General features: G+C 43.9%; 1 protein-coding gene across 2 annotated transcripts in view; it reads left to right on the top strand.

The window, feature by feature from the left end:
* The first annotated feature begins 240 nt into the window (after nucleotides 1–240).
* Nucleotides 241–25,614, top strand: part of PID1 (phosphotyrosine interaction domain containing 1) — an 82,188-nt gene continuing 56,814 nt past the window's right edge. The window contains exon 1 of one of the 2 annotated variants that reach the window (XM_057366907.1): nucleotides 241–324. In XM_057366907.1, coding sequence (XP_057222890.1) covers nucleotides 295–324 — 30 coding nt within the window. In that variant the 5' untranslated portion in view covers nucleotides 241–294. Of the gene's footprint in view, nucleotides 325–21,827; nucleotides 21,868–25,614 lie in introns of those variants that run through there. The other variant, XM_057366908.1, reaches the window with a different exon arrangement.

Raw genomic sequence — 25,614 nt, 5'->3', positions numbered from 1 at the left:
GGGATGGATGCCGTGTCCCGGGGGATGGATGCCGTGTCCCGGGGGATGGATGCCGTGCCCAGGGGATGGATGCTGTGCCCGGGGTTGGATGCCGTGCCCGGAGATGGATGCCGTGTCCCGGGGGACAGATGCCGAGCCCAGGGGATGCCATGCCCGGAAGGTTGGATGCCGGGCGGGTCCGCGCGTGGCCCCCACGCGTGGGCGGGACGGGGCGGGGCGGGGCGGGGCGGGGCGCGCGCCCGCAGAGAGCCGCGCGCGGCCCCGCTCGGCAGCGCCTCCCGCCGCCGCGGCACCATGTGGCAGCCGGCCACGGAGCGGCTGCAGGTAGGGGGGCCGGCCGGGGTGCGAGCCGGAGGGGGCGGCGGGGTGGCAGCGGGACCGGCGGAGCATCACCCCCGCGCCGGGAGTTTGTGGCAACTTCTACCCCCGCCGGAGCGGAGGGCGGGCGTGCGGGGACACGGGACACGCGCACACCCCAGGCGCACGGTGCGGGGGCCGCCGCTCCGGTGCATCCCGGCTGTCGCTGCCCGCGGCTCCGGCGCTCCCGGCGGGGCTCGGTGGGGGACGCGCCGCTCCGGGGCTTCTCCATCGCCCCCCTCGCTGAGGGGCGCCCCCGGCCCGGCCCCGCCTGACCCGCGGCAGCGGGAGGGTCCCTGGGGCGGTGCGCGGGGGATGCGGAATCCCCTGGCAGTCCTTCGCCATCCCCACGGCCGGAGGTCGGGGTTTGTCAGGGTCACTGGGATCCCCGCTCGCCGCACCCTCCGGCGGCGSTCGGCTGTGCGGTGCCGGCTCTGCCGTTGTTGGCGTGGCTCGTGTGCGTGGAGCACGGTCCGGGGGAATCTGAGACGGGCAAAGAGCGAGATGAAATCAAACTCACTTTGTAGTTCCACTGCGTCTGTTTCATGTASTTTTCCGGAGCAAGTGCCTAATGAGAGAGAATTGGCCATCTTAAATAAGAATCAATGGGCACAGGAGATGACAAGAAAAGGTTATTACTACTTTTGCAATTCAAATTGAGAGTTTGCTTTGATACCATGGAGCAGAAAATTCAGTGGTTTGATTTGGAGTTGATAGTAGAGCCAAGCTGAGAGATCCGTGAGCTTTAATCTGCACCAGCCAGTAATGGGAATAATTYCTGGTGTGAAAAAGCTGTACTTTTCTTGACAATAAGAAGCTTRATTGTTAGTGATAGGAATAACGTACCACATACCTATCCATCCAACCGGATGGATTCCGGGGAAAAACTATGTGAGCATATTATTAGTTCTTTCCTTGTGTTAGTTAGAAACCTCTCTGCTAAACGCAAGTGTCAGGATGCCCTGTGTGAAGGAGTTAATGGTCTTGGGCGCGCTGTGGAGGCAGCGGTGCTCCCTGGGGAGGTGCTGCTGCAGGGGACAGACCTCAGTGAGGCTGCACCAAGCGGTTGGTGACAAAGGAGRAGGTGAGGGAAGGGAAGGACAAAGAGAAAGCCCAGGTTAGTAGTGTGATGCTGGTCTGGATTGTGCAGACTGGCTTTGTGTCCCCTTTGTGGAATCAGGGAGGTGTTAAAATAACAAAGTACTGTTATGACAAATATCTGATACTGCCTACAAGAGCATGCAAGGCTAAAGAGAACCAAATGCTCATGTTTGGCAGAATAACCTTGTTTAGCTGTATCCTGTGCACTATTAGGGGTCTCGCCTTAGGGAGCGGGTGGGAATGGCTGTGTGCTGTGGGGAACCAGGGCTGCCTGCAGTGGGGATCATCACTTGGCCTCTCACTTACTTGTTGCAGCAGAACCTGAGCCTGTTCTTGAAGGGGAGCCCTGAGCACCCGAGTTCTTAGCAGCAGCCACTATCTTTGTGCAAACCTACTGTTCGTTGCCTCTGGCTGGAGGCTCCAGGCATCCTCCATCAAAATGCTGAGTCCCTATAAATGCACTTTTCACCAACACAAGTTTCTGGGGAAATACACGGATTACTGTAGGAGCTCTAAAAAATAAATAAATCAGGGAGAATCCAAAATTGCAGAATTAAATGATGCTTTGGACTTGTGCCAGCTCCTGAAATGAGGAGAAAGCCTTGGAAAAGTCACAAGAAGTCCATAATAATTCTGTGTTCACACAAGGGATTGAATGACAGTATAGTGAATTGTGGACAAAATGATTACAATGAGGGGAAGGATGCTGGGGTAATTAGGATGAGATCCTGTAACTGAAAGCTCAGTGCTAATCCATATATATATGASCTGTAGTTACGTGGGCAGTAGACTGTCTAATATCCCCAACCCCTGTGAAATTTTTTCTCCAAGAAGCCCTTGAAGCCTGGTCTGTTCAAGGAGTCGGATCTYGCCTTGACATGTTGTGAATCACCAGCCTGGCCAGAACTGCTGGCAGTGCTGCCTGTCCCCCTGAGGAGAGCTTGTGCAAGATATAGATGTATCTTTTTTCTCTCCTTCCACCCCTGAGCATCTTAATTTAGTTTCAGGTGTCCCATGTTGCTCTCTTTGTCCCCAGGCTCCCTCTCTCCCCGCACATAGCTGCCATCAAACAAATGTTGGTGSAGTGGGGGTGTTGAAGGGGGGCCATCTGCTTGTCCCTGGCACCAAACGTGTCACCCTGCCTGACAAGCAGGTGTTGTGAAGGTGCTGGGTGTGAGGTTTTGGTAGTAGCAGGGTGGTGTGTGTAGAGTAGATGGCATTTTATGGTCTCTGTTAACGTATTCTGGGATTACAGGTTATGCAAGTCACTACTGTAGGATATTTGGGGGATGTACAATGGCAGATAGAGCMCTGTCGTTCACAGCAGGCTGATGTATGGGTGCAGAGAGCATGGAGCTGGCCCAGCTTTCTTGATGTTCTAGTGTGTGCATGGCATGTGGCTTTATTTTGACCCACATGTATCTTGTGTCAGTACCCAGCTGCGGTGAAGTGCGGGTCTGTTGTTAGTCCATGGTGTAGCTCTGTACTAAGTAAAACAGCAAAGAAAATATTTTCATCTCTCAGAMTATTTCTTTTGGCCTGGCTCAGTAAGGGAAAGTATGAACTGCCTTTGGAAGTGGATGCCTGTTGGTATGGGTCAGTCCTGCCCTCAGTGYTAAGGCAAGCTGTGCATGTTTCACTTAAATGGCAGCGAACGTGGTGGTGTGAYGGCTCCTGCCGTGTTCTGACAAAGTGTGCTGTGGTCCTCTGCTGCTCATGGGCCCCTTTCCCAGCCCCACACGATGGATGACAAGACTGCACATTCCTGGTCTGTTGCCGTTCACGCAAAATCTACTTCTGTTCCAAATGTGCTCATTCCTGTCAAGTTTCATAGTTTGTGCCGAAGTTTTTGGCGTTGACTGGATGGGTACAATTCCAGTAGTGAGGTCAGCAGCAAAACTCACGCATATGCAATAGGAATGAGGTGTCATCAGCAGCTGGGTTACAGAGTGCAGTGAGCTGGGGCATGGACTGGACTTGTCCCCACTGCTGTTGAGGCCACTTGCTGCTGAAAGTTTCATCAGCTGCTAAAATGTGCCTCCCTTCCCAGAGTCTTGGTTTTTGGCTTTGCTGGAATAAGATGTGATTACTTGTTTTTTGGTTTGTGGGTTGGTTTTTGGTTTTTTTTTTTTTTTTTTTTAGCTTTTGGTTCGTTTTTAAAACAACTGGTTAAATGTTCCCTCTGGTTTCATACAATTTACTTAGGTTCATATTTTTCCCAATTTTTTTTTTTTTTTTTCTTTTGGTCAGCCTGTTGTCTACTTCCCTCTGATGGAAGCTTTTACTGTCATCCTGCCGCTTAATGAAGAAGCCTCTCTGTTTCTGGAAGATATGATAAATTGAATGCAATGGATTAGAAGAATAAGCTAGAAAAATGTARTTATTGAAGTTTCTTCTTGAAAATATAATACAGTGAAGCCTGCTTTTTCTTTTGCTGTTCCTTTCCTTCCATCTTTTGTGATTCTTTCACCTATAGCAGCACTGAAGTTTCWTCTGTTTTCTCCAAAGTTAGTGGGACAGGCAGTTACATGTGAAATCATACAGCTGGGATGTTGCAGGAATATATCACAGGGATCAGCGAGTCTCTGGTGTGGTAAGAAGATCATGATTTTGCAGGTAATGCAGGATAAGCATTATTCACATTTAACGTACAAGAGGTGATCTGGGACTGTGTCTGTTTGGGAGACTTTTTCCCTTCTGATTTCAGTGGTAGCATTGCKGGCTTGTGTCAGTAAAAAGCAGGTGAGTACATRTGTGTGYCTCCCAGTCTTCTCTGGAGCAGCARCCAAGGTCGCTTTAGGTATTTAAAGGTTGTTCCCCCTGCTGGGAATGCAGAGGCTCCAGCCCARGGCTCACTGTGCCTGCCTGCTATGGTTTTCATTGCTGTGTTTGCAGCAGACCTTATCAGTGGCCATAAGCAGTGTGCACTGATTTGTGGCTTGATGTTTGTGGCAGYGGCACTTGTTGAAATGATGCTGAAATGTATTTTGCAATCTTTCTTTGAAACTATTTCCAAATGTACTTTCTGTGCCCGGTTCAGCAGCCCTTGGCAGCACAGCTGGGATAATGGAGCTCACGGTCTCAGTGATGCTCCCATGAGGACTCTGAAGTGGTGTTTGAAAACAAGCAAGGTGTTCTCACAGTTTTGTGTGGCTGCTGTTTGCTTTGCAACCTAAATTTTCCTGGAAGCATGATGCCAGACGTTGTTTCTAGATAATAAATCCCAGTGGGTGCATAGTTTCCGAGGTCATGCTGTTTGTAAGCCCTGTTTATAAGTTTCTCTGCTTCTCCTGACACATGTGGGTAATAGGGATCACGGTGTTCAAGTAGCTTTTCCCCTGGAGCAGAGGTGCAGCAGCATTGGTGCTGCCCAGCCTCGTGCTGCCTTGCCAGGTGTCCCTGAGCTGTGCCATGCTCATGAGCCCTGTTCCTGGAGAAGGTCTCACTGCTTCTCTGGGTGGTGGAGTGGGTGGGCTCACATCAGTGGGGATCAGGCACAGGGGAGCAGTAGACRGGGGTGCGGTATCATGGATCTTTGTGCTGGGCACTGCTTGGGTTCATACGGCTGTGCAAATAGCAAAGTGTTCACTGTAGGACTTCAGGGATTCGCTGCTCRTCTGGAAATTCAATATTCTTATTGAAACCCGCAGTTTGGAGCCATTGTTGGGCAAGGATTTAATAATGGATGGCTGTAGTGTATTCTCATATTGTTAGAATTTATTTCTTTCATAAAGTGRAGTTCCACCTCCCTCTTAATGTGCTGTGAAATACTGTTCAGGAGAGCTGCGGGTGGGCAAGATGAGATGAAGTGAAGCGGGTGATGAAGGGCAGGAAGCTTCAAGTCCTTTATTAGGGCAAGCTTGATTTCCTGAACCCCATTCTGCCATCATGTAACTTGTGCAGCTCCTCTGTAGTCCATGAGAAATAACACTGTGTAAGGTTGCTTTACTGCAGTCTTTGAAATGCTGGTGTTATGTACCTCCACGCCATTAGGACACAGCCGTAGAATGACAGTGTATTAATGGAAGKGAAAAAAGTGAAGGTTGCAGTGTTGGGGTGTTGCTGCTTACCTTTGAGCTGGCCTGTAAGCACAGTTTTCCAAGGCTTCATAAACATATTGCTTGTTTTACAGGAATTTGTTGATGTACCCTATAATTTGCATCTTCAATCTACTTCTATGCTTTTAAATTTTGTGACTATAAACTCTGTTGCTAAATTCATGTACATGACATGTGTCCACTACCACTAGTATACACATCAAATGCCTTTCCCATATCAGGAGCTTTCACTAAAGAAAAGTCAGCTCTGGTTGGACTTACATGTGCGATAGCTTCAAGGTGATCATGGCTGCTGTGGTTTTGTGACAAATGWTTGCATGTGTTCAGATGTAATGTGGTTTTAGGTGCTATTGGTGCTTTCAAAATGAACTTCTAATCCTTTCCAGTGTTCAGATTCATGTCTGTTAAAAAATGCAGCATACAGTCAGTTGAAACAATAGTTATCCAATTTTTAAAGCATATGGAAAACCCTTCTAAACCAAACACAAGCGAGTTGTAAGCACACRAACAGCTGTCTAGGCAGAAACTGCTGCAAGACATGTATAGCAGGACTGATACTACTACTGAACTCTGGTTTCATTAAATATTATGTCAGAAGGAAAAAGTGAAAAGTATTTGAAATTTAAGCCTGAGTCATGTGGCTGCAAATGTCTGAGGTCTCACAGCCCGGTGTTTTGGCACCGGGATATCTTTCAAGGCATCRGAGTTTTTGCACTAGTTTGCTTCTATGGCTTTACAGCAGTCAGAAATCTTTAAAACAAAGCCCTGTGATTCCAGCAGGCTCATCTGGCACCACTTAGCTCAGGCAGTTCCTTTTTTTCTACATTATTTATTCTTCATAGAAAATGAATGGCTCTGGAAAAATGATAATTTTGGGAAGCACTCTGTGACCAAAAGAAAATCAGAATCAGTGAGTGCCTTGTGGAAAGCCCCCTGGGAAATGATCTTCAGGGTTCATTTACAGTGTACTACTAGTTTCTGTTTATGAAACTGCCAGCCTATTTGATGACCAAGGAAAAAAAATAAAGCAGTAATTTCCATGAAGAAAGGCAAACTAAAGCATTCAGTCTAAGTAGTTCAGAATTTTAAGTGCYTGTTTCAGATCTTGTGTGTCCCCAGTGTCATCCAGCAGGACAGTCAGCAGTGGTGTGTCCAGATGTTACCATTTCCCTCCTCWCATGGCTGTGTTCTCAGCAGACACGCCTTGCCTTGGTGCTGAGGTGTGGGGCTAAGTGTCCTCACCCTTCCAGCACTRCTGTGCTTTTGATGTGGCTCTGTGCAGGCAAGATGACAGTCTGGCCCAGAGACACGTAAATGARTAGCTGAAAAATCCCTTTAAACAATGTTTAGTACTTACAATTTTTTTCCCCTGTAGTGCTTTCATGTATAGTAATTGAACTTATTTGCACTTCAAATAATAGCTGGAAAGTTACAGATGACAGTGTCTTCTGAGATGTTTCTGAATAAGTGCATCAGAGCTCTTTGACCAAAGATGTTAAATTTGGGTGGTTGTACAAGTGTCCTGAGAAGACCTAATATAACATTTAATGATTTCTTTTTCCTTCWGAAATACTGAAAATATGGAGTGGCAAATATAAATTTTTGCATAGAATGTGAAGGAAAAGTTAGAAGTTGTGTATTGCCAGTATTTAATATTCTTTTAATGATGTTGCTTCAACAAAATTATACACAGCCTCRGAATGAWTAAGTTGCTCTTGTTGCACTGACACCTTGGCAGTTTGGTGATGACTTCTYGAGTGTTGGTCATTGAAAAACCTCYATATGTGTTTTTATTGGGACCATGTAAATAAATGTTCCTCTCACAGCTTAATGGCTGGTTTTGCTCCCAGACAGTGAGAGCAGGTACCTTTGTAGCCTGAGTTGCTGCTGGTGAGTTTTTGTGACRGAGCTCTGCTGTGAGCACAGTGCTGCTGGGTTTGGGATAGCACAGGGCAGGCAGAATCCTTGCGCCATCACCCTTTGTGGCCTTGGCTCTGTGTTGTGCCAGACCATTTTCAAATGTCTCCGCACGTGAAAACATTTTCTCCAGATATATTTGATGGGAACTGCCAAGAACACTGAGAACAGATAGAAATGTAATTAAGTGTCCTGAAGCTCAGATTTATGTCCACCTCTTTCTTCTCATGCCAAGCTCCCTCTGGTTTTGAGAGACAGTTATTCCATACGTCCCATGTGAAGCTTTCAGAATGACCCCAGAGTAAGTTTACAAGTATTCAGCTGTGTTCAGATCTCTTTAGGGCCAGTCTTTGCCTGAGAGTATTTTACCTGGTGGACTGTGCTATTGTGAAAGCTCACCCCCTCACCGAGTGTTGGGAGAGGAGAACTGATGTTCAGTGTGGTCCCACTGTGGAGTAGCTGCTCTGAGGGTCTTGCAGTGGGATCTGATCCAAACTTTGCTGTGGTCAGTACCAGTCTTGAGCCTGGTGAGAGAAGCAGGGCAGGAAACCCATCCATGGGACTGTTATGGGACATCCAGAGGGTTTGTACAGTCTCACTGAAAATGAACAGCTCTCCCTGCTGTGGAGCTTCCTGAGAAAATCTGCAGGTTGGAAGGCAGGATGGGAGGAGTTTGGAGCCTGTGGGGTCTGTCGCAAGGGCATGGGACCTCCATGGTGATGGTGGCAGCACCAAATACATCATCTGAGCCTGTAAGTTGCTAGCTCTCTTTTCCCTCCCTGAGCCTGGGTGTTGGGGGACAGGAGGGAGAGTTGGACAACATTCCTTCTCTGAGTGGCTACAGGGAGAGGCTCTCCAGAGCGAGTCTCAGCTGYTCTGGGGCTTTCCTGTAGCTGGGGACCAGCTTTCCTGCTGTCAGGATTAATCTGTGCTTTCTGAGCCAATCATGGTGACACTACCCTGAAAATGGTAGTTTCTTGGGGAGAGCAGTCACCCATCCCTCCTTCCCTGTCATTCTGGTTAAGAAAAACAGGCAAACTAAATTTATGTTCATACTCACCAAAGCTGTCCCATCCAAATTAGTATGCTGAACTTGGTTTAGTGTCACGTTAAGGGATTTTGTCCTTGGTTTTCTAGTATTTCATTCTGCTGGGGAGAGGWGCACTGTGGAATGTGTTATGGTGTGCTGGTTGTTCTGGCTTTGGCTCTGAGATGGAGAGCATAAAAAGACAAGCAGAAAAATTGTTAGAAAAAATACATCAGACTTCAAAAATAGGATTTTAATCCTTTTCTCCCTCATTTGAGGCTATATATTTAACAGAACCTTTTACCCAATTTTAGCTTTTCCATTTGGAATTTATTATATTTTTTCTAGGTTTTGACCAGAAAAGTACCTTTTGAAACTTAAGCAAACACCAACTGGCAGCTCCCTGAGCTGCCTTGTTGTCATGGCATAGTGTGGATCTCTGTCCCAGCTCACCACRCACTGTGTCAGCAGAAGACAGTAGTGAATTTTTTTCATCTTTCAGAAAATTGTCAGCTTAAGCATTTTTGTTTTTCCCCTAGTCCATGGGAATTTTCTGTGCCTGACTATAAATTTGAATCAGAAAATGTAGAAGCTTGAATCCTGTCCCAGTGCCTTTAAGGAGCCTGTACAGTGTGGATCTGTGCAGRCTTCAGTTTTCACAGCTGTGCTCTGTTGTTTGGATTAGAATTAGAAGGAAGGATATTTTGAAAATTTTATGTCGGCCCTCTTGATAGTGCAGCTGAAAGGACCTATTGAGCTTGGTGCTCTGTGTTTGAGAAAATCCTGATAGTAAAGACAGCTTTGGTGCCTCCTGCTAGAACAAACTGCTGCAGGGATGTGCAGTGCTACTAAAGAGTGCTGGTGCTTGTTTTTTCTGRTAGGTAACAAAGAGATTCCCAAGACCCCCAAAGCCCTGTGATCCTCCAGCCATGGACAAGGCRTAGGGGCTGGGTTCAGGCTCACCCTTCCTGAGCTGGGCTGCCCTGGGAACTGTGGATTTGTGACCCTGGCTCGCTTCAGGCTGTGCTCCGCTTCCATCGGCAACGCTGCCTGTTGGATGGGAGAAATGGAACCCTCTGTGTCACGTTCTTGTTGATGGAGCATCAGTGCTGAAGTCTGCAGAAGGGATGTTGCTTGCTATGAGATYGGACAGTTCACTTTGATAAATGACGTTAAATCACTCAGGTTTAGTCATGCAGCCTTATCTCAGAGCATAGGGATAGGCCTTTGAATCTATTAACTTTTATCTTGCCATTTGAGACGGCAATGTAACTTTTCTGTGGTTTATAAGGAATGTTTGGAAGCATTTGTTTGTGACTGACTTTTGTTTTGATCTGGTGTTTAGAGGCTCTTTTTTCATTAAAGAGCCTGAAGCTTGGTGCTGGGACATGTAACATTTTCAAAGGGCAATGTTTTAATCTGGTACCACTAAAATACAGAGTTCATATGGAAGGTCCAGTTGAACAGTTAGAAAGGTTACAGGAGCTGTTGCCTTTCCCCATGGATATTACAATAGTCAGTTCTTTTTCTTGTAGCTTTGAGGTCATGTGTGATTCCTTGCACCTGCCCTTCAGAGTCCTGCAGCTTCTGGCTTGGGAACACGACACAGCTCCCACTGTGAAGACTTGGGATTTTGTTTTCCTCAATGGCTGTCACTCACGGAGTTCAGATAATATCCTTGGGGGTGTCTGTGGGAAATGGGGCTGCCTGGTGTAGGAAATGGCCCTGTCAGAAATACCAGGCTTGCTGTAGGGTCTGCAAAGGCACAGGGTAGACTTTCTGGGCATCATGGCCAGCCTGAAACCCATCTCTAAATGAAGGAGATGACTGCCTTTCATAATCAAAGGTAGTGAAAAGTGCTGGCACTTCAAGACAGTGAAAAATACTCACTTATTCTAGTTGTAAATTCTAGTTAGTCAGTGTTTAATAATTCCTTTCCTGCAGCCATTCTCCCCCGTCCTGCTCACATTTAAAATGCTGACAAGTTTCAGGCTGCAGAAGTGGCAGAGCTCATCTCCCCTAAGGAAAAGTCACATTTAAAGAAATGCTGAGCTGCAAGTGTGAGCTGAAATGAGTCATGGACAYATCTTTACCTGGAAAGAGACATTCAGACCTGTGGCTTTGGGTGTTCACCCCTGTGGCTGGACCAGCTCGACAAGTTTTCTTAGCCTGGGACTGTGCTCCAGCAGAGCAGGGTCCAGCTTTGTGGGACAGTGAGGTCCGTACAGATTAAGGTACCTACACGTGTTTGTCAGAAAGACAGAATCTAAGGAGGCTTTGGATGAAGCTAAGTGCTTTGTAGTGATGTAGAGCTTCTGGGGGAGGAGTGGCAGGTCATCACCTGGGGACCTGAGCGGTCCGTGGGCAGTCTGGCATGGCACAGGAACCAYGTTTGCAGAAATCTTGCACTGAAATAGCTTACTTCTGGTTAGTTTAAATYACTTTCAGAGATATTTATATTGTTTCTTTCAAGTTGAGTTTTTTATTTCTCTCTATCAGAAGTTATTCATGCCTCTTATATGATACTTGAAAAGTAGCCACTGCAGTGGGCAGAACCAACCAGGGAAATGCTCATACCTTGCTTAAGTTTACTGCATTGGTTCTGGAAGTAACAGTCTGACCTTTCATTCCTCTGTTATGGTCCGAGGGCGTTCTTACATGGATGTGGAACTTCCCAAGATAAACAGAGTGAATGTGGTTTGGCATTTAAATCACTAATGTTGTATCAAGCTAGAGAGTTTCAGAAGCCATTAATGTCTACAAGAGATGTCATTTTATTCACTTGGGGATAAACTTTGCCACTGCCCATATGTGGGTCTTGGTTTTGGTCCAAATTCTTGAGAATTTTGTTAAAAATCTAAGTGCCAATATTAATGCCAGTGGAGTTATCCTATGTTTCTTTTATTGTGGTTGACAACAAACTTCTTTAAACTCCGAATTTTACTTGTTTTTTTTTTGGTTTTTTTTAAGAGTAGCCATATGAGACAGGACTTAATGTCTAAGAGGGCTGAATTAAATGTTTCTGTATGACTCTTTCTGGAAAGTGTGTGCTATTGAGGTCATCCTGGACCAGGCCCTAATGCTGTTTGGATAAGRGGCTGCTCTGTATCCGCCAGAGGAACTTCTGTCACGCACTGAGCACCGCCCGCTCGCTGGGGGCTGGGGGGAAACTGCTTTACAGAATTCTTRTGGGAGTGTTGATAAGCCTCATGTCACCCAGGTCCTCCTCTCTGGGGGGGAAAAGGGAGTGTGGGTCCCTCACTGAAGGGTGGGAGCATCCCCAGCCCTGATGCTCCATGGTGGCTGCAGCCACCCCTGGCACAGCCAACAGCCTGACACACCTCCAGAGCCTCAGCAAATATTTTCTGTTTTCAGCCAAACCCCGTATTTCTTATTTRCGATCCAGTCTGTTTCTAAGATATTTTCTTATTTTTCACATTTTCTTGTGAAAACGTCATGTATTTGTTTCTTCAAAGGATGTAAAATGCCTGCTTTGCTTTTTAATTTTTTTCAACATTTCTCGGGAACAAACAAATGTTTCTTATCCAGCAACCGTCATTACAGAGCTGATGTTAGAGAGCAGTGTGCCTCATACAGGGAAAAAAAAAAACCCCATCGTTCCCAATATTTTCTTACTCTCAATCCGTACATGAGCAGTGAAAAGTGCAGTCATATTCTTCCTCATTTCCAGGAAATCTGTCCGGTGATTTAAATTTTTTTTTCCTAATTTTTAARCACTTTTCTGGGAGGTTTTTAAATCTGGTCTCCACTGAGCTCTGTARCTTGGTATTTGCTTTAAAATGACCTAGTCCTTCCACTGCAATGCCAGTGCTGTTTGTGACTTGCCAAATTGGTTGTAAAGTAATGTTGTAAATTTGAGGAGTTCTAGATAGCAAGTGTTGTTAGTCGCTGCTRACAATTGCAGTTGTGCTGCTGAGCCCTCAGTGCAGAGTGGTTTTGGCTGTTCAGGTTTTCAGAAGAGTTACTCTTGGAAATATCCCAACTAGAAGGTCTCATCAGGCAGCAGTAGTTTTATTYAAGGTAGAGTTTTATTAAAGCTGTTTAGTTGGAACTCTGTGGCTAAAGGAGCAGCTAAAGGCTCCCTTTGCAGTGCCAGTGCATGGACTGGCTAGGGAGGGAACAGGGCTGTTGGRAGCGCTCCAGGGGAACTGGGGACTATTTTGTAACCAGAACAAACTGACACTGCACAATTTGTCCATCTATTGGAGGTGGRGAGGAATGACTTTGGAGCATATCATCACCTCCTAAATGTAACCAGTTTTTCCACTGGGAAGAGATGATGGCAGTGCCAGCAATGCCAGGGTGATTGGATCCTGTGTGCTGTCCAGTGACATTCCCCCGATGAACAAAAGCTGCCTGCACCAGTAACACCCCTTGCTTTGCCCCAGTGATTCACAATACTTGGSATTGTTGTTGCCCTCTTTGGCCCCTCTAATTCTTCCTGAGTGTGGCTGTGAACTGGGAACAGAGATGGTAAGGTCCAGATCTCCAGTGGAGCAGGGAGTTGATCTGGCAGTGCACACCATTCTACAGAAATAAGCTGTAATCTTGTCCTCTGTAAAATTCTCATGTGTGTGSTAGTTTGTACAGGTCCAGCCTTGGAACAAGGCTTTGGAAAAGAGTCTGGAGGCAGGTGCCTGCCTGAGAGTGCCATGGCACTCAGTRCCTGCCTTGATAGATCTGAGCAGGAGCTGATGGGCTCCACAGTGACATTTGTGCCATAAACACTGTGGTGACTTGCAGCTGGGGCTGCTGGATGCCTTACTGCACACTGCCTACAAATCCAGGGTTTGCTTTGGGAAAYACTTAATGCTGCTCTGCTTTGTACACCTGGAGGTCAAAAGGGAATGTGGTTTTGCTAGCTAATCATAATCTCTTGCCAGCTAATTGTAAGTAAAATAAAAAGAGAAAGCGTGGAGTCTGGCCAGTGCTTAGTAACGTCTGAACCAACAAGTCTGATGCGGTGTTACTTTTCTGACTTGACTTTACTGAACTTCYGTGTGAGTTTGAAGTTTTGCCCTGAGAAACTTAACTTTCACTATGTAGTTGTTGTTCTTTATGGTTTCTTTTGATTTTTTTTAGTTTGTTTTACTTTTTGTGAAAACTGGTGGGTCAATACAAATAATCACTTTGAACAGTGGCTGTGAGATGGCTGAAGAGAATAATGGTTGTTGCTACCAGCASTTTTATTATAGATACTTCATGGAAGTTAACAATAAAGGAAGGATCTAAGGGGTAGGATTTTCACTTACACGGGTCATATTTGCAAAGATCTGGAATATGTATCTCCACTCTTGGGCAGTGTTTGCTACTGAAGGGATGTGTCCTCATTTGGACTTGACCAGGATCAGCAGGGCACTTTGGGTGTTGGGGAGTTGGGATGTTGCCCACTCCTCTGTGTGAGAGGGCAGTTTGTTGATTTTCTCCCTTGATAGTTTTGCCCTTTTCTCCTATAGCAGCCAGACCCTGGATGCTGTGTGTCCATTTGCTGAGATGCTGTATGGAGAAAGGCTGAGTTCTCGCCTGAGGAGCTGAAGAGCTACAAGGGGAGCAAGATGATTTCATTTTCCRGTGTCCATGATTCAATTAACATCTTCTTAACCCTGTGTTAATGCCTAACAGCATGTGGTTACCGGTATAAATATTTATTCTTGGTATGTAGGTAGCAGATATGTGGTAGAATTAATGCTAAATTGTTMGTACCAGTTTAAGTAAAATTAGTTTGTTGTACTGCTTCCTTTTGTGTTTTCTTTTTTTTTTTTTTTAAATTGGCAAGAAAATTCACAAACACGGTTCAGATGGCCAGAGCCTCTAGAATCTCATTATCTTAATTGAAAACTGTCACCCTTTGACATTAATAAATGATTTAGCTAGTACATAATTTAGTCACTGGGGAGAAATGGAATTGACTGTTATAGCYATCCTTCACTTCTAGATGCTAATGATAAACTACAGCCCACGGCTCCCAAGAATTAATAGCTCTTGGTTTAAAATAATATTTTGTACACTGGAACATCTCAATTCCATTATATTTGGTAACATTTCATTCTGGAATACCTTCACTTAGAAAAAACTGGAAGGTCCTCAAAGGACATCCTCCAATGCTGCTCTTCAGCTTTTTACACCCTGCAGATGTGTTGCCAGTGCTCTGCATCTCCTTATTTTTAAAAAAATGGAACTATTTTGTTTCTGTTGACCTTTCCTCACTCACTGAAGGAAATGAGTTGTTTAGACAATGTGTGGGGATTAGCTATGTAATGAACTACCACAGTAAACAAGTAATTAATTCTCATCAAAACATATACTGTGCTCTGCCTGGGTTTTATGGTGTCTTCTGGAAAAGAAAATATTTTTCTGTCTGAAAAGCATTTCCTACCCAGTGACTAGCTGTAAAAGAAACAGCTTGAAAATGTTTCCTGGCTGGAGGAAAGGATCAGTACATTCAGTTTGCCATTGTGGTTAACATCATTGCATGTTTTTCTAGCACTTCTTTTCCTCAGTTTTGTGTACCTAGTGTTAATAAATATAGGTACAGAAATTACAGTCTGTCTGAGCCAACTGATTTTGATCTTTTCGTTTGCTAATGCTGATGCTGGGGTTTTGCAAAGGATAATCTGAGGATTCAGGCTTGACTTTGCTCCTGTTTGAAATCACTGTTAAAATACTGACAACTTTGCTGCTGGATCAGGGGCCAGAGACTCATGCCTTTTTTTTTTTCCTTTTTCAGGTACTAGATCAGAGAGCAAAGTACAGCAGTAGTGTATTGATGGAGACAAGCAGTTGGTCAGTGTGCCTGCTGGAGCCCTGTGAGTGGGGTGTGCTTTGTGCAATTGCACACTGGGGTTTAGCATGAGATGTGTTTTGGGGCACAGCCAGTGACAGATGGGTTTTGATGACCAGCTTTTGCCTTTAGAAACTCAAGTGTAATGTTTATTTCGGCTTCTAAACCAGGTTCGTGAAGAGCTGTTAGCAGTACCAAGTGCTGTGCAGCTGTTTGTTTGCAGAGCTTAATGTTTTTTATGCTCTTACTGGTCAGCAAAGGAAAGTTGGGGCTGGAAATAGTGCTGTTTTCRGAAGATGGGCAATCAAAGCTGGCAAACGTTTATGTCTTCAGGATTTCTGCTCAGCCTCCCTRTTAATTCAGGTTTTTTGCCATTGGCTCGTGGCTTTGCCTGTTGCAATTCTCCACGAGCCAGCGCAGGGGTTTTTGACACTCTGTGGGCGGCATTTCACTGGGATCACTCCCTCTTTACAAGCTGCTCTGCAAGCTTTCTGAGCTACCTGCAACTCGGGAGGATGAAATTACTCCAGATTATGAGTATCTCCTGAGTTTTCCAGTATTGCTTAGTTGTTTCCACTCTTGCTGTTTCCCAGCACCACTCAGCAAAGCCGTGTGGTGTGTGTTTCCTAAGCATGGACTTCCCAGGCTGCTCAGCAGYATGGACATTTCTTTGGGTGACCTGACACTGAGGTTTCAATGTCATTTGGCTGTTGTGTCACACTGCAAATGACTGCTTAACTTGCCAGATTTCTTTGCTGATTCCCGTCAGAGCTGCTTGTCTTCTTTCAAATTATCTATTGCTTTAGTCTGACCTTCATAGTCTGGGATTTCTGTAGTGCCTCATTTACTAAAAATGTGGGATTACATGGGGTTTCCCATTTTAAATTGTTGCTTTTTTAGAGGTAGGTTTTATCTGTTACTGTTGCAGACAACATCTAAAACTGTGATTGAGATGTTCAGAAAACCTGGAGGCAATTGAGAAGATTCCTAAACTTATTCATCCCTTGAACTCTTTCAGCTCTGATGGTTTCCATACTAATGGATATGTTACAACTTTAGGACATCAGGGGTGAAAGCAAGAACTTTAGGTATGGTGAGCTCTGTGATACCAAAAGTCAAATTAGACAACACCAGTGGTTTTTTTGGTAGCTGTGTTCTCTGGCAAAAATAAATCTGAAATGTTTTCAGAGGTTKGTGTGGTGGTGCATCCTCCCCTCCTCCTCCTCCTTTCCTTTCGTTTTTTGGGTGATCTCGAGCACGCTCATTCGGGACAGTTGGCTGTGGGGTGAGACCCATAAATAGATCCTGYAAACCTGCTCTCCTGAATTGCAGAACAGCCCTCAGTAGTCAGTGAGCCATTCATGCTGGATATATTCACACACGAGTGTACTGCCGTGACATTAGCACAGAACTGGAACTAAAGCAAGCTGAAATGGAAAAGCCATGCCAATGGAAATAATAAAAAGAGGAGTCATGCCCCTTAAAAAGCTGCAGTGTAATTGCTATGAGAGTCTGTATGTATTTACAATAACAGAGGTCTCATTTCTGCAAAACTTTGCCATATGYGTATTTTTACGTACAGTGAGCAGCCCCCGGCGCCCACAGGCCTGTGCACTGTAAGTAAGGGACTGAGGCCTTGCTGAGTGTTCAGTATTTCAATGCACATGTATCTTTTCCGGAATTGAAAACATCTTTTATTCCCCGGGCTGAGCTGGCAGCCGGCACAGAAGGCAGTCTGCTCTATGTTTATCAGTCCGGGGAGAAGTCCAGCTCTTGTGAGCGTATTTCTCATCTGCCAAGAGCATCAATAGTAACTTAACTATCTTCCACCCTCTTTTTTTTTTTTTTTTTTTTTTTTTTTTTTTTTTTTTTTTACTTAAATATGGCCATTCAGGGAGGCGTTTAATTCTTTAAATATGGTGAGGAAGGTATTAGTGAATTGAGGGTAGAGGGTTTAACCTCGTGATATCCAAAGCTTTGCCGATGGTGGAATGCTGTGTGACGATATGTGACCTGTCCTGGCAGGTGCTGTGGGAGTTTCCCTCCTTGTGTGCACCATCTTTGAGCAGGGAATCCCATCATGCCATGCCCTTCATGCCCCTCAGCATGGGRGTATGCTGCCTGCATGGGTGAGCCTTTCTGGGGTACCCACAGAGGATTCACCTGTGGATGGTGTTTGTTGGGGAAATATTGCCCTGCGCTGCCATCTGTGTGGAGTATAATCAGAGAGAGCAAGAAACCTCATCTTGAAGCATCCATTAATTTTAATTAGTGTAATTAAAGTTGTGGTAGGTATATAAAAATGGGCCTTGATCCTTTTGGGCTTGGCTCAAACCTGCTGATCCAAGGCTGTCAATAAATCCCTGGCAGTGAGTGAAAGCTGAAGGGCTTTCAACCTGTCTTCTCAGATGATTCTTGTGCCCGTGTGTGGAGAAAYGGGGATGTACAAAACGTTCCTGAGTAGCTGAGGAAATTGTAAAAGCCTGTAATGGTGTGTTTTACCATTAGAGTTTCTTAGTTATTGAAGTTCTAGCAAGAAAATTTCTTGCATAAATTTTGGCAGCCCTTTTCACTAACTGAATACTAGGTTTATTCCTGTATGAACTTGATAATTAGTTTGTAATCTGTGCATAGGCGTTTCATCCTGATGTGTTTCTTGCAGAGAATAATTTGYCTTTTATTTGTTGAGAGTGTTTTTTTAGTGAAAACAGAACTCCCATTCATGATGGGCACAGCAAATGTAGTAAAACACTATCATAGCTGGGATTTGTTGTACACTATGGATTTATGTCAAGAATGTTAATGATTTGTTTATGAATAAGTGAGCCTGTAGTATTGTGAAACAGTATCTGGCAGGGCTGCTGAATGGACATTTTGAGAGCAGAGGATTCCTGAATTGAATAAGCTGTAGATATTTGTGTGTCTCAAACTACTCACAAGTACATTTAYGTATTTTAAGCAGAAGTGTTTATTTTAATTCATTATCAACAGTGCTCATCTGACAGATATGTATGGGCCACTTGATAGCAAGCAAAGAGGTGGTTAAGTACTTTTTAAGGGCAGTTAATCTTCTTCTAGTGGACTTTAGTTTAAAAATAAGGTTTTCTTCCAGAAAGCAACACAAATCTCTAAGCAGTGCAGTGTGATGTTTGCAGAGTCAGAGTGGATCAGGAAGGTACTTTGGTTTTGCAGTGTCTCACTTGGGTGTAGCACCTAGTTCAACAAACAGCCACTTGAATTTACTGGTAAAGTCACCACTTGGTTTCCAGTATGTTTTATAGTCCCAAATACACACCTTCCTGATGAGGGCTTGGGAAGGGTTTACTGCTTTCTTCTGATGCCCATTTTCTTGGAATAATACCTTCTGATGGGCAGGGGAGTTGGTTCATCACCATCTTGTGTGAGTCCAAAGATCCAAAATTATCTCCTGTGTGTTGGCAGTACTTGAGAGAATTGAAACACAGTCCCTCAAAAGAATAATTTGAGGGCTAAATTGAACCTCATCCCAAGTAATGATTCCTTGCATTGCCTGTTACAATTTGCAGAGTCTAGGTGTCAGATCTAATCACTGATATGACAAATCAAGTGACAAACAACTGATCTGCAACAGGACAAAATGAGATCTCTGCCACTGTTTTAGACTCCTTAGACAAACTAATGTGGGACTTTCCATGTTAATGTTTAAAAAAAAAAAGATTGCAGTATTTATCTTCTTCCAACCATCCTTCCTGTAATGAGTTTTAAAGTTGGTTAAATGGCTTGTCACTCAAGTGAGATTCATGTGTTTTTAAATGTTGCTAAGCCTTTTGAAAAATTKCGGTAGAAGACACTGTAGCAGGAAGCTTTGCTGTGTGACTTCATGCAGCACGGGCAGCTGAGCCCAAAGCAGAGGGACTTGAGAGCTGGATTCACAAAGTGTCAGAGGCAGTYGGTGTTGTGCAGCCAGGCTGCTGTGTGCAGCGTGACTAAACTCTGCTTGATAAATTATGACATTTCTTGAAATAGTGCCYTGTACTTTTTAATGAGCTGGGCTATCAGCTCTGCATCAGTGGATGGTTAAAATGAAGCAAGAATTGCTTTAACATTAAAACTGTGCCTGGAGGACTTCTCTGAGAAATTGCTTATGATTATTAAGTGAATATAATACAGTAAGACAACCTTGCTTCTTTGCTGTTCTTTTTTCATACCAAGTGCAGTTTTGGAAGTTGAAAAATGTACAGATGGAAAGTAATGTTTAAATGGGAATGGCTTTGGAAGCTATGCAGTTCTCTCTCCCTTTGAATGGGGATAGGGAATAGGGGTAAGTCACAATATATTGAGATTCAACTTTCATAGAAGAATTAGGTTTCCTCCAAGTATGGTTTGATTGTGTGCCTAATAGAAAAGAAGCTGAAGCCAGAGCACTTCATGTCCTGAACTGGAGAAGAATGTCTTCCAAACCAAAGAGGTTGGGCCAAAATGAGCTTTGCATTACTTGTTTCTTCTGCTGTGTATGCATACTTAGAGCTAAAGAAACAGAAGGGTAGCCACCATCTGTGAYTCTTGATGAGGAAGCAGATGTGGGGGTCATTCAGGCTGGCTGCAGCCTAACCTACAGGGCAGCAACACCCCGGTGTGTTTTATGCAGCCTCAGGCAGGTGGCAGGTCTTGCCATTGGTATCTCTGCCAAGTTATYACTGAGATTTACCCCTGTGTTCTGCCTGTGGTATTTCTTCAATGTGTGCATGTTATTATGTCTGTTTTCAGAATTTTTCCTGTTTCTTCCTTGGAATCATCTCTGGTATGGTATTTCAGCAAATAAATAGCCCCCAAGCTGCAGGTTACTCCAACATATTCAGAGAGCAAGGCAAAGAGGGAAACTCAATGGAAGCTGGTGAACTAATTTGTTCTCTAGATATATGCTCACGCCCTTTTTCCMCTCAGATACTGCATCATTAAACACTATTAAATATTGCCAGCTTTACAGTAAACTGCACTTGTGGTTTCTCTACTGTGTAAGCAGAAAAGGCAATCCCAAAAATCTTTCAGGAATGGCTTTGTTCTGCCAGGTTCAGAACATSAGTGATGGCCACCAGAGTATTTTAATTTCTGACTATAATGGTGCTAAAACATGAAAGTGGAAGTGCTCATGTTGTACAGCATGAGTTGGAGCTAATCAGCTTTCTACAGATGCTACAGGGAAAATAGATCATAACACATAGCCCTGTTTCATGCACTGGTTGAAGCTGTTCCTCTTTTAATCTTTATACTAGTGAAGAAGCACCTTGCAGAATATCATGGTTTTCAAATTATTTCTAATCTGTATTTTAAAAAAAGTAAATATTTTAATTCTTTTTTTTTTTAACAGATGCCCTTGTCATATCTTTTTCATTGTGTGACAGTCAAAACCCGTGGTCAGCCTGTGTGGATAATTACTGCATGCACTCCCTTTGCTTGAACAACAGACAGTGGGGGAATTTGGGTTCCTGTTTCTGCAGGGAGTCGCTGTAGCTTCAGCCTCTGATTTTCTCTGTTGTGCTGTGGATGACACTGACATGCACATGATAGCCAACCAGCGCTTCAGGACTGGGAAAAAAYGAAACTTGGAACCCTTGAATTGTGGTGGTTGCTGGATTGCACCCAGGAGGGAACTGGCTTTGTTGAATGATCAAAGGTCCCCTTCGCTCCTCAGCTGCTGGGAATGGAGCAGACAGATGTTTATGTAGCCGATTGTCTTGTAAAACTGTAGAATTGGCTTGTGCAAATAGCTGTGCAGAACTTGACTGATGTTATTTCAGAGGCTTTTCTAATGTCATCTGAAAATCTGTTCCAGTCAGACAACCTGGGATCCAAAAMTGAAAAAAATCAAACAAGGATACCTTCTGTTCCTCAAGCCATCTCACACTAAAATTAGTGTAGTTGGATTAAAGGTTGTTCTGTAGGAGGGGAACTAGTGGTGATTAATTGATGTGGAGTAAAAGTCCTCTCTGAAAATCTGTGACTTCAGTTAACAACTTGCCCAAGACTTTCCACTTTTGAGGTTATCTGTTTCAAGCTTTGCTTCTGGACTGAAATGACATACTTTTTTTAAAATGAAAATATTTTACTTGCGGTGGTCTCCCAAGAAACTCAGCAACAGTACAAACATTTTTACAGACTTGCCTTTAAATAATGGCAATGCTTGGAAAGCAGGAAAACAGCCGTCTGTCATCGAGCTCAGAATTACCTGTCAGCAAGACCAATGTTGATTTTGAGTGTTCAGCTCTGACTGCCTTTTGACTTCCCAAGTGGAGACCTAGAGGCAAAACCTTATTTTGTGCCCACATGGAACGTTTTGTGCTGAACGTTTGTGATTAGGGTGTAGGCAGAGCAGCTTTGCAGTGGGCAGCGCTCAGGATCTCGGCAGCTGCAGTGAAGCTCTGCTGGGAGCGCGTGGTGGCGAGGCACAAGCCTTGTGGAGCTGTGTCTTGGGTTGGTTTTATGCCAACAAGCTGTCATGCTGTGCCCTGGGTGCTGGGGAGCTCTGCTGACAAATGCTCTCCACAGTGAGTGGTTCCCTTCTGATGATGTTCTGAGGATGGTGCACCATCAGAGTRGTTGGGCTTCATCACCCCAGCCATGGACTGGTATTCACTTTAATTATTTTGTAAATGATCCATGCTTTCCAAATGTGAGAAACTGCAATAAACGCTTGGAGCTAGAGAGTTCCTGGAAGAGACCAGGAAACTGGATAGATTCCCTTGAAAAGTCTTCTGTGAATTCTTCTTTGTTGCAAAACTGGGGCTGGCTGACCCATGGAGAAGTGTCACTGGAGATTCATATTGAATTCTGTGTGCATTCATCCATCTGCCTCATATTTACAGTTTAYCTCTAAATGTTTTGGGTTTTTCTCTTTTCTTTTGGCTAAATTACTGTCCTTGACATCACTTAGTATGCTTGGAGATCTTTTAAAGAACTGTGTGGCTATTCTGTATGCAAATACCTTAGATAAGCAGAGGTGAGAAGCCATCAGCYGCGCTGCAGCATGAAGAATTGAATGAAAAAAATGAATTATGAGATTGATGACCCTTGTGCTTAGTGGTCAGAATGCAAATAACAAGAGCTGCAAATCTGGGTGGAAAGGCATGCTATAAAAAGCATTATCTCAAGATTAAGCTGTAGAAGACATATTTTTGCATGATAATCTACTGGATTTATTTTGACACTTATTTATTTGTGGTGGTGGTGGTTATGAAAGTGGAATTTTTAGCAGTCTCAGTATAATTATAGAGGACTGAATTTGTGAAGCTGCTCAAACATTTTGCATCAGAGTTGAGTATTTTCTTTAAGCCAAATGCATGCCTTTTTTTTATTAAAAGAAATATTTGTCTTGATACTTTTTTCCCCAGAGGAATGACTAATAGGTATTCACAGGATGCAATACTTCAATATTTTATCAGACGCCCCTAAATTCTTTTATTCCCTTCTCTTTCAGGGTAAATAATTTAGATTTCAGCTGCATCAAGTTTGATAAAAGCCACCTTGTTAACATCTCCTGTGGAGTTACAGCTCTGTGTGCTTTGAGGGTTGCTGGAATAACTGCATGAGTAATGCTCCAAAGTTAAATTGAATGGGGCGAAGGAGGAGGAYGGTGGGGAAATGCTGGGCAGGCAGTTAATTTATTTTAATTTTGTTGGTTCTTTCACATCTGTTTAACTAGCTGCCTGATACAGGCAGATGGGAGACTGTAAATGTAGTGGATATTCAGAATACTTCCATCTTATTACAAGAATATATATATTAGATCTACATCTAGAGAAGTTCAGGGCTTTAACATTCCAGGTCCCTTTCCTTGGCTCTTGATGTTCTGTATTATTGTATTTGCCCTAAGCTCAAAACATGTTAAAATACTGCTTGCAGTAATTGACAGGGTTTGCATGAACAAACATTTAATAATGATCACCCCCCCAAACAACCCTCTCATCTACATTCCTGTTTCTTGTGCAATTTCAGTTCTTGAAGTTGAGCCCAAACTGGAAAACACAGGATTTTTTAAARTGCAAAATKATTTAGGTTGTAAAGAGAATGGATGGTGTTTGTGGTGGTGARCAGTCAATGGAGGGGGGAAGAAAGTCTTACTGAGGATAAGGATGTTCCTCTTTGTTGCTGAGTGGAATTCTTTACTCTGTAACTGTTGTGTGCAGAAACTTGTAAGTCATTGCTGTGTTGAACAAAGTTTGGAGCAGATTGGACAAAAGGGAGAGTATAATTACTGGAAACAGAGGAAGTAGCTTTCAGAATGTGAAGAGGTTGAATGATGATCCCTGTACAGGCCTGGTCTTCCAATTCTGCTGGTCTTGCAGGAAGGGAACATTTGGATAGTTTTGAACTCTTCTGTTTCCTTTAGTTAAACAGTTCAATATTTCCATCATTCAGTGCAGTTAATTTCATTGGCAGTGTTGAATTGTAAAATTGGGACAGTTCCTTCTCTAGGAATTGGTAGTAATTCTTCATGTAGGTGCATGTAGTAACACATGTAAAACAGGAGTAAAGACGAGGGGTARTTCTGTTCCTGTTGAACTTCAGATTGTTTTGCCAGAGATTTCTGTGGAAGCAGGGTTGTTTTTTTCATAGTATACGAGATTCCTAAAGACTGGGATTTGGTTCTGAATGAGCACGTGTTTCCAGAATGGAATTACTTGGAATGAGTTTGTTTAATGGATTGTGGGTTCCTCCAGAGTGACGCTGCAGCGCCTGTGTGAGGAGTTAGCTCTTTTTAATTGGTCCCATATGTACTGGCAGATAGTACATTAACCATGCCTTGAGGGGATGAGGGCATCTGGTTGAATCTCATGGTGCATATTTTATTTCTTTTCTGGAGGGATTTGCTTTTTTTCCTTGATTTTTTGCTCCRTCTTTGTTCTAAGAACTGTAGATATGTATATATATATGTATAACCACTAGCATTTTGAAACTTAATACTCAGCCAAGGGATTAGTTAGGCTTCTGCAAAATTATCTGAACTTTGCTGAGAAGTAAAGAGGAAGAAATTGAGGTTTTWTGGAGAAGCTGGAGTTTCTGAGTATCTCCAAGTTTGCACAACTAAATTGCTAGAAGTCAGAAGCCTAATCTCCCTCTTGTCAAGTGCTAAGGAATTGTCCTTTGAAAACCAGAAAAATTGAAGTATCAGAAAAGATTAATTACTTTTGGAAAAACCTTGAAAATGCTATGTAGATTTAACTTTTATATCTGGAGGATGTGGATATTGGAGGGCTGTCCTGYCCATGGGCCCTGCTGGGCTGAGCAAAGGGGAGCACCATCCTCAGCCATTTTACTAGACTCATTCTGAACTGGACAAAGCAGAATATTTTGCATCTGGCTGTTTCAGCTCAGCTTAACAAGTAAGGCAGTTGCAGGAGAAGCAGGAATGTAAATGACTTGGTTTGATTTTTCTTTTGTAAAGGTTTCTTGGTGCAAATCCTGTCAATTATCCAACTCTAAAGTTTTGCTGAATTAATGAGACACTTTGTAGAAAGGTATTTTTGATCACTTTCTGTATGTAGCCTCCCTTATTTCTGATGTAGGCTCTCTAGTGTACCACTTTTATTCGTGGCTTAAAGGAGTGGAAAGAACTACTGTGTGAAGCTGCCCTGGGGTAGTGGCTGTGTATCTGCACTGCAGTGGGACCCAATTTTTATCTGTATTCTGCATTGTCTGCTCAAAGGTTTGTATAGCTATAAATCCTGGCAGAGTTCCCCCATGATGAATAATTTGCTTTTGGAGGTGGGAGTGTATTGCAGGAAATGAAATGCCTGTGAGTGTGGTCAGGGCTGGGGAAATCTCCTGGTGATGGGACAGTAGTGCTGGGCAGACACAGATCCCTGGGGATGCTCTGGGGCGTGTACTGATGGTGATCAGTGGGATGTGTGCAGGGAGGGAAGGCTAAAGCCACCAGGCTTCCAAGGGCTGAGGGGTACACCCTGATTAAGGCTTTTCAAAAGGGCTGATTTGCTAAAGATGCAGGTCCATTCCCTTAGAAATGGCTTGTGTCCCTGGGAAATAGGATGACCCCTTCTCAGAGACCCTCAGGAATGCCAGGCTTAAATCTTGGGGGTGTTCTGACCTGGAATAGGCAGGGTTGCAAATTAGCATCAAAGGACTCAGTGATAAAATAGCTTAGAGGAAGGAATGGATTCTCATTACTTTGCAACTGTAAATACAGTATTTCATGAGACCAGAAGTTCATTTATATTTAAGCATTATTTGTGTTTATATTTAAGCAATGAAACTTTTTTTGTGAAATTTGTATCCTTTGTGTCTCCATAGTACTAGGCACAATATTACTTCTAACAAATAATCAGGGCAGATTCCTTGTTTGTAGCAAGTTCCTTTGT

The sequence above is a fragment of the Malurus melanocephalus genome, unplaced genomic scaffold (assembly GCF_030028575.1).
Source record: "Malurus melanocephalus ecotype Western Australia unplaced genomic scaffold, MMel_1.1 scaffold_73, whole genome shotgun sequence".
NCBI classification, from domain to species: domain Eukaryota; kingdom Metazoa; phylum Chordata; class Aves; order Passeriformes; family Maluridae; genus Malurus; species Malurus melanocephalus.
The sequence above is the reverse complement of the archived record's forward strand: the minus strand, read 5'-3'. Positions and strand labels throughout refer to the sequence as shown.